This window comes from Silene latifolia, unplaced genomic scaffold, assembly GCF_048544455.1.
Source record: "Silene latifolia isolate original U9 population unplaced genomic scaffold, ASM4854445v1 scaffold_575, whole genome shotgun sequence".
NCBI classification, from domain to species: Eukaryota; Viridiplantae; Streptophyta; class Magnoliopsida; order Caryophyllales; family Caryophyllaceae; genus Silene; species Silene latifolia.
The window spans coordinates 14,091-22,946 of NW_027413486.1; the positions used below are offsets into that span (position 1 = coordinate 14,091).

At 38.3% G+C, this 8,856-nt stretch overlaps 1 protein-coding gene across 1 annotated transcript; it reads left to right on the forward strand.

The window, feature by feature from the left end:
* The first annotated feature begins 264 nt into the window (after positions 1 to 264).
* On the forward strand, positions 265 to 4,005 carry LOC141639890 (uncharacterized). The gene is made up of 4 exons (XM_074448873.1): positions 265 to 881; positions 1,127 to 2,116; positions 2,339 to 2,652; positions 3,356 to 4,005. The coding sequence occupies exons 1-4, from the start codon at positions 265 to 267 to the stop codon at positions 4,003 to 4,005; spliced, it is 2,571 nt and encodes an 856-aa protein (XP_074304974.1).
* The last annotated feature ends 4,851 nt before the right edge of the window (positions 4,006 to 8,856 follow it).

Sequence of the window (8,856 nt, forward strand, 5' to 3'; positions counted from 1 at the left end):
TGCGACAAAATCAATTTTTAGGGGAAAACTAGAGTGGAAGCAGAGGGTTTTAGTGGCGGAATCTGGCTGTTCTGACATCCAGAGGAAGTCACTGTCACTCCTATTATTCACCACTCTCAACATATTACGACTGAGATATCCCGTGTTCGAGAAATCCCATGGTATTATTTGGTTGTGTATGCAAGCCCGGATGCTACTAAGAAAGAAGAGTTGTGGCGGGAGCTTGAGTCTTTTGCCCGAACCCATGATAGGCCGTGGTTGGCCATGGGGGCTTTTAATGACACTCGTTACATCCATGAACGAAATGGGATTAGTGATGGGATGCGGCGAAGATGTAACAAATTTAATACTTGGTGCGAGAATAATAACTGGATCGACCTCGACTATTCAAGACCTGATCATACCTGGTCTCGAGGATTAACTGCAACTACTCGCCAATGGGCTAGGTTGGACCGGGCAATGTGTAATTCGGAATGGCGCACGATGTTTGCAGAAGGTTCTTTACGTCACCTTATGCAAAATAAGTTGGACCACTGCCCCCTAATTATAAGTACGACTGGTTTTGCGCCAATCCCCAAGGTCCTCCGACCTTTTCGTTTCCAAGCTGCGTGGATGTGTCATGCTCGTTTCTCGGAATTTGTGGATTCTAATTGGTCTAACGAACAACCTCTTTTCCCTTTTATTCATAACTTTGCAAACCTTCTTCAGGAATGGAACATGAATACGTTTCATAATATTTTCGCGAGGAAAAGGAGTCTTGAAAGAAGATTATTTGGAATTCAACAAAGACTTTCGAACAGGGGTCCAAATTATTTATTCAAGATGGAACTAAAATTGAAAAAGCAATTAGATGAAGTCTTACGGGAAGAGGAATTATTATGGTTTCTAAAATTCCGTATAGAGGCTATTTGCGATGGAGATAGAAATACACGCCTGTTCCATTTGAGTACGATTATTCGATGAAAGCAAAATAGGATTGAGGGTGCAAGATGCGTCGGCTAATTGGATTTGGATGCTGGTGTCATTAAGAATTTGGTGATCGAATTTTTTCAAAATCTTTTTGCGGGCCCAACTCACCTATAAACCTCGAGGGTTTAACGCTTGGCCTTTTCCCGGCTTTAACTAGCCAAGAAAGTGAAAAGTTAGATCGTAACTACGTGGTAGCTGACGTCCAATGTGTTCTCAATCATATGTCTCCTTTTAAGGCTCCTGGACCTGATGGTTTTCAAGCGTTATTCTACCAATCTCAGTGGGAAACGATCTCTCCGAGTCTTTGCAAAATGATCTTTGATGTGCTGCATAATGGCATTTTCCCAGAAGGCTTGGGTGAGACTTTTATCTCACTTATTTCAAAGGTTGATCATCCACATACAGTATCACAGTTTCGACCTATTGGATTGTGTAATGTCGCCTACAAGCTCATCACGAAGATGATTGTTAACCGTCTAAAGCCAGTACTCCCTATTCTGATTAATCCCATGCAGTGTAGTTTTGTTCCTGAGCGCCAAATTACGGATAACATCATTATTGTTCAGGAGGCATTGCATTCCATGCGTGGTAGAAAAGGGAGAACGGGTTTCATGGCTCTCAAACTTGATCTTGAAAAGCCTTATGATGTTGGAGTGGCCGTTCATCCAACTCACACTTTGCGTGATATGGGAATTCAATCTCGGATGGTTCGAACTATCATGCAATGCATCAAATCTTCGACCTTGAATGTGTTATGGAATGATGAGAGGACTGACCCCTTTGCCCCCACACGTGGTATTCGTCAAGGTAACCCCCTTTCACCGTACATATTTACGATATGTATGGAAAAATTAAGTCAATTAATTGAAGAGTATAGTGGAGGGGGGCAATGGAAGGGTTTTCAGATCTGTCGAGGAGGCCCAACCTTAACGCACTTGTTCTTTGCTGATGATATTATTCTTTTTGGCGAGGCAACGATTAACCAAGCTCAATTAAGTAACCGCGTGTTGAATGCTTTCTGCCAGGCATCGGGGCAGCGGGTGAGTAGGGCAAAGTCTAAGGTCTATTTCTCACCTAATGTCGATGGAGAGGATGTTTCGAATATCACTAACGAACTGCAAATAGCGAATACGGATGATTTGGGCATGTACTTGGGAATGCCCACTCTAAATGGCCGGGTGACAAGAGAAACTTTCGAGTTCATTGCTCAAAAAGTGGACAAACGCTTTTCGGGGTGGAAGTCCAAAAATCTCTCGCTGGCAGGCCGTGCGACTTTAGTCCAATCGACCCGCTCATCAATTCCGTCTTATGCTATGTAGACGACTAGATTGCCTTGTTCTTTGTGTGATGAACTTGACAAAAAATCCAGGCGGTTTCTGTGGGGAGGCGATCAAGACAATCAGGCACTAAGCCTTGTGTCTTGGGATATGGTTACTAAGGAGAAGGACAATGGTGGCCTTGGATTGCGCTCGATGCGTCAAGTAAATACTGCATTCATGGCCAAGTTAGGTTGGCGTCTTCTTTCGGAGCCTAATGCTCTTTGGGCTAGAGTCTTACATCACAAGTATTGCAAAGGTAGATGCGACGTTGACACGTTGAAGCCTAAACCGTTAAGTTCTAATGTTTGGAATGAAATCGTTGAGAGTTTTATCGCGCTGAAATCGGGTCTAAGCGCGTCAATTGGTAATGGGAAATAAACGCTCTTCTGGAAACATGCTTGGGCTCTGAATGTACCCCTTGAAACCCTTACACCCATTCCGATTGCTGCTCCCATGGCAGGCGTGTCAGTGGAAGAAATGTGGGATCCATCTCTAGGCTGGCGATGGGAATTATTTGCGGATTATTTATCTTCGAAAGTTCTTCAAACGATTGCATCCTATAAAGTAGTCATTTGGAGATGACAATGTTGATACAATTTATTAGGCAGCGTCTTCGTCAGGTTTATTGTCTATTAAGTCGGCCATTAAAATCTTAAGGAATGACACGGTGGAGGAAGTAGAACCGTGTTGGAAATTACCGTGGAAGACTTGGGCTCCTCAACGAATCCGTATTTTCTTGTGATTACTTCTCCATGACAAAATTATGTCTAATTCTAACAGAGTGAAGTGAAGGCTTGCTGAGGACCCGTGTTGAGGTGTGTGCAACGGGATTAAAGAAACGACGATACACTTGCTGCGTGACTGTCCGGAAGCTAGGAAGGTTTGGGTTCTTTTTCATTTTTCTAATTCCCAGTCTTTTTTTTACCCGACCACTGTTCAAAGCTGAGTTTCTGAAAATTTATCATGAGGGAAGGAAGATTGTTTAGATGGGTGGCCGTCGACTTTTTCGGTAGTAGTTTGGTGGCTGTGGCATTGGCGTAATTGCCGGGTGTTTAATCGTGTGGAAGATATTGCGTCAAACCCGTCTTCTTTTCTCATGGAGCGTATTTGGGAGGTAAAAAATGCTAAGGAATCGACGGATGTGTGTGTGAAGGCTAGGGAACAACGACGACATGAAATTTTCGTGCAATGTATAGCACCTCTTGCGGGGTGGGTGGTCCTTAACATTGATGGGGCATCCAAAGGGAATCCGGGATTGTCGGGGGCTGGTTGTTTGATCCGTGATGCCTCTGGTCAGCTCATTAAAGCTTTCTCGGAAAAGCTTGGCTTGGAAACAGTGACTCGGGGTGAGATTATGGCTCTTCGACGGGGCCTTATTATGGCGCTGGAGCTCCAAGTTACTCATTTAATCATTCAAATAGATTCTAAGGCGGTTCGATCTCTTATGGACTCGACTTTTGAAGTTCCAACAGCCCACTCGCATATGATACAAATCTGTCAGGCCTTTGTCCGGGACAACCCGTGGAAAATTGAACTTCATCGTATTTATCGAGAGACTAATTCGTGCGCGGATTGGTTAGTTAATCGGGGGGTTAGCCAAGATGTTCAGTTGGTATCGTATGAGCTCTCGAATGTGTCGGATCAACTTTTCTGCTTGATGGAGCAAGACATTGGAGGTGTCTCTTGGCCTCGGATTGTGCCTTTTTATTCTTCCTAGCTTTCGTAGTAGTGTAGACGTTCTTGTTTTGCTTTTGTTGCTTTCTTTACTTTCGTTTTTGTTTGGGTTGTAATACCTTCTTCTCTTCACCAAAAAAACAAAAGTTACAACAAATATCCGTTTTATGATAAGTACGCGTAGTTAAGATAGAAACCCCAGATCTATTAATCACTTCCAACATCAAATTTAAATTCAAGAGTAATTACTTTTACTTTTGCCATGATAAGTGATAACTAAATTATTTAGGAGCTTGGCTGAGTCCATGCCTAATAGACTTCGAGCCTGTCACCCTCGGGTGGTTTACCTGGTATACGTGACTTGCAGGCTATCACGTACACCCGCGGGTTTACCCAGTGCGCACCAAAAATAGCGGCTGCGGGTTCCCTCGTTACCAAAAAAAAAAAAAATTATTTAGGAGCTTCTCACCTTCATTTGAGTAAAATTAAAAACACTCAAATACAAGTGGCCATTTGGATTGCACGTGTGATGTACGGACAGGTATAAAAATACAAGTATTTTATTTATGGGTTATGATAAATACAACCCAATGGGTTGTATTTAAACAACTAAAAGAGGAAATAAATAGTTAATGCATGCATTAATTGCATTGATTTATGTGTACTTTACTCTCTAATTTTTAAATTAATACCAAATTTAGAAGGGTATTAAATGCTTAAATACAACCCAATGAGTTGTATTTATCATTTTCCTTTATTTAAACCATTAAGTTTATGATTACCTATAATGACTAAAATAACCTCGATAGAGGGCTCATACTCAAGGGGAAAATGGTAAAATAAAAGGAAGAAATAGTAAATCAATTCATGGAACGACATTGGTGGGATTTACTAAAAGCAGGAATGACAGGATATACAAGTCCACATGATAGGTGGTTCAATCATTAATTTTAATTTAGTTAATTAGGTTTTAAGATTCAACCCCACCTAATTATGATTTGTCCCCAAATGATTAGTGTAATGGACCGCCTCAATAATTATTACTCCCTCCAATTTTCTTTTTTATCTTTCCTTTCTTTTGGGCACAAAAATTAAGAAAGGAGAAAAAAGAAAGAATAAAGTAGAATAAAGTATTGTAAGTTGTGAAATTTATAGGGGAGAGAAAATAATAAAGAATGAATAATGAATAAAGAATAGATAAAGTAATGAGAGTTGTTGATTTTTTAGGAGAGAGAAATTAATAAAAAATGAATGAAACTTACCAAAAAAGGAAAGAGAGAAGATAAACAAACTTGTGTGAAAAAGGAAAGAGAGAAGATAATAGGAAATTGGAGGGAGTATGTATTTACAGTTCAAATCATTTGTTTGTCTTTAATTTTGGTACAAAGATCAAAGAAAGAAAAGGGAGCCAATTATTAGATGAAAAGTGACCAAATTAAGTGTGAATGATCCAATTGTCCATCAAAGACATTTTTAAAATAGAAAGACAAACAATTAACTTAAACAACGCAAATGAAATAAGTAAACAAATATCCGGGATGAAAGGAGTAACATTTTTAAATTCCAATTATTAAATTTAGGGTACACATAAATTCACGGGAACAATAGACTAATCCACGGGATTTATGCATAATATACCAAGGCTACCCTTTTAAATGGGCTGCAAGATTCTTTGATGGGATCCACACCACAACTAGTAAAGGTATGATGCTTAGAATTCCCGTGGCCCAATTTATTTGCTCCGTGAATTTGTGGCTACCCTAAATTTATTATTTTCAATTTTGGGTTAGCCAATCTTAAAGCAATACATGATGGATGTGTCATAGTTGCCATGCATTGTGGACCTACTAATTACTATAGTTAATATAATAATATCCTTAATTAGTCATTAAGGAATACCTTGATTTGATCGATCTTGTGGTTATGAATATATTTAGGATTAATTAAATGAGTATTTAAGCAACTTGGTCCTAATTGAACCTACGGACCAAATCATGGGCAAAATATAATTGTTTTTGACTTTTAGGCTAATCATTTTTTGTTACATCTTTTAGAGTGGTCCCGTTAAAATTTCGTCATTTTAATTAGTATTCACGGTAAAAATTTTAAGGTTAGTCTTACTACTTTTTCAAAACAATTAGTCTCCCTTGTGACATGCACTATCCGTCACAAGAAAGAGACGGGGTCGATTTCATACCAAATTGTAATAATACAGTCCGTCTTGCTTAAGACCGTCACTATCCGTCTTAAGCTTAAAACGGATAGTGGCCTCTCACACAAATGCAAGTGGGAGGCAAGTGGGTATATCCATTTCCCACCCACTTGCCTCCCACTTGCATTTGTGTGAGAGGCCACTATCCGTCTTAAGCTTAAGACGGATAGTGACGGTCTGAAACAAGAATTTGTGGTAATAATATAGATAAAGCCAATTCATTTTTTTGTGATTTGACAATACACAAATTGAATAAAATAAGGGGAAGTTCCCCATGAAAAAAGAGGCGACAACAATGTTTGATTTGCTTAGTTTCTTAGCTATGTCAGTATCATCATCCATTTATCATTCATCATTCATCACACCTTCTTTCATCTTATTTTGAAAATACAAAATTCATGTTTTCATCTATTTACAAAAAAAAACTGTAGAATTTATCATTATTTCAACATCTTTTCAAATCAAATCAAACATATTGTAAAATGTTTATATAATCTGACTAACATGGTAACTTAACAATGGTTACATACATTGGCTAATATAGTTACATTTTGTAAAACATTTTGTATGATGGTTTCATATATTGTCTAAGATGGTAACATTTTATACACAAACTCTCATGTCACCATTTATATTCATATATGCCATTATTTAAGAATCATTTCAAATCAAATCAAACATATTATATTGTAAAATGGTTACATGTTCTGACCAACATGGTAACATATTATACACATAATTCCAAGTCGCCATTTATATTCTTACATGTTACCAGATTAAGATTCTTTCAATTCTAAATGAACATATAAACATATAATACAATGGTTACATATAATGAGTAATATGGTAACATTCTAAATAGTATTGTTATATCTTCTGATTAAGATGATAACATTTTACATACATACTCTCATAGTCCCATATACATAGACCTGTCAAAATCTGACCCGACCCGAAAACCTACCGTAACCCGACCCGTAAATAACCCGGTTTTTTCAATCCGAACCCGAAGAATACCCGAACCTGTTTTGACCCGTAAATAGTGGGTAAAAACCCGACCCGTAACGGGTTGACCATGGGTCAAGGCAATATCTTCCTTAAAATTGATAATGTCAAATAGATATTGATTTATAAAATTTTAAGGAAAGATATTCATATATACGGAATGCCACGTCATCCCCTTGAACCATATGCCTAGTCATCACATCAAAGTGTGTGCCACGCCGTCACTTTCACCATATTACGTCGATCCGTATTCTACGTCAGCACTGCCATGTCATTATTTCAGGCGACATGCCACGTCATCACCTTGAAGTGTGTGTCACACCATTACTTTCACTGTGTTAAATCGAACCGCATTCCATATCGGCACTGCCACGTCATCACCTCGATCACATGCCACATCTTCACTTCGAAGTGTGTGCCACACCGTCACTTTCATCGTATTACGTGGAACCGCACTCCACGTCAGCACTTCCACCTCATCACCTCGGCTCACATGCCACGAAATCATTGTCATCTTATTTGAGTTGACTGTCGTACTTAGCGAGTTAGTGTGATGATGACGATGACGAGATGATGATAACGAGAATGGTGACAATTAAGTTGACTAAGATGAGCAAGAAGAGAAAAAACGTACAAATGGTAGGAATTACGATATAAAAGAAGTTTTAAAAAATGACAGAAAAAGATGTTGATCAACCCATTTTTTTACCCGAAACCGGCCCGCAACCCGTATTAACCTGTTCGTATAACGGTGTGATATTGAAAATATTAAGCAAAAAATGTTTAATTTTACTAGTATCATATATTAAAATATATAATAATAAAAATTTAAGAATGATTATGTGTTTATAAGTAGAATTAAAGAAAATAATTTTTTTTAAAAAGGCGCTAATCTGACCCGTTCTAACCCTAAACCTGTATAAACCCGTATTTTTCAAACCCGAAATAGACCTGACCCGTATTTTAACCGAACCCGAAATGACCGAACCCGTAACCCGTCCGTTTGACCCGTTTGACAGGTCTTCATATACATGTAAAATTTTTTGCAGAATTTTAGAGGTAGATTTTAGAAGAATATGAAAAACAAATATTTGAAAATTGGAGCATTGGTGTAGTGTTAGAGAGGCACTTTAAAAAATAATGTGATGTGGTGGTGTTTTTCATGTACCTATTTAATGCTTTGTACCCTACTCAATATAATATATTACTCCCATATAGTCCCTATAAACAAACAAACAATACACAATACCCACTTGCTTTAGTGTATTCGACCCATTTTGTTATAAAGTGGTACTATTCGATCTGTCTTCAACACTTGTAACGGATAGCGTCCGTCACTGATAAGATTATAGAGGGGAGAGTATTTCATAATAAGGGAATTGTATTATTGATAGTTGTTATTTTACATCGATATGGTGAGGTATTTATAATACCTCCCAACTTAATGAAACCCTAACCCTAATATGGCAAACCCTAATGGTAGTCGGGCCTAGTATAGGCTCAATCTCCTAATACCCTCCACAATCGTAAAGGCAATACGTATTACGAACTTTACAATTGGATAAATACAAAGAAAAATATTAAAATAAATCGTCAATCTTCATCTTCTTTGATATTGAATTCTTGATCTTCTTTCAAAAGTCTTCTCAAGGTAGCCATTAGGGTTAGGGTTTCATT

What these genes read in the sequence shown, in the direction of transcription:
- LOC141639890 (XM_074448873.1), top strand. Translation starts at nt 265, where the DNA reads ATGGGGGCTTTTAATGACACTCGTTACATCCATGAACGAAATGGGATT. An exon ending in CGGGAAGAGGAATTATTATG is followed by an intron (nt 882 to 1,126) that starts GTTTCTAAAATT and finishes GGCTTTAACTAG; the next exon opens with CCAAGAAAGTGAAAAGTTAG. An exon ending in AATACGGATGATTTGGGCAT is followed by an intron (nt 2,117 to 2,338) that starts GTACTTGGGAAT and finishes CAAAAAATCCAG; the next exon opens with GCGGTTTCTGTGGGGAGGCG.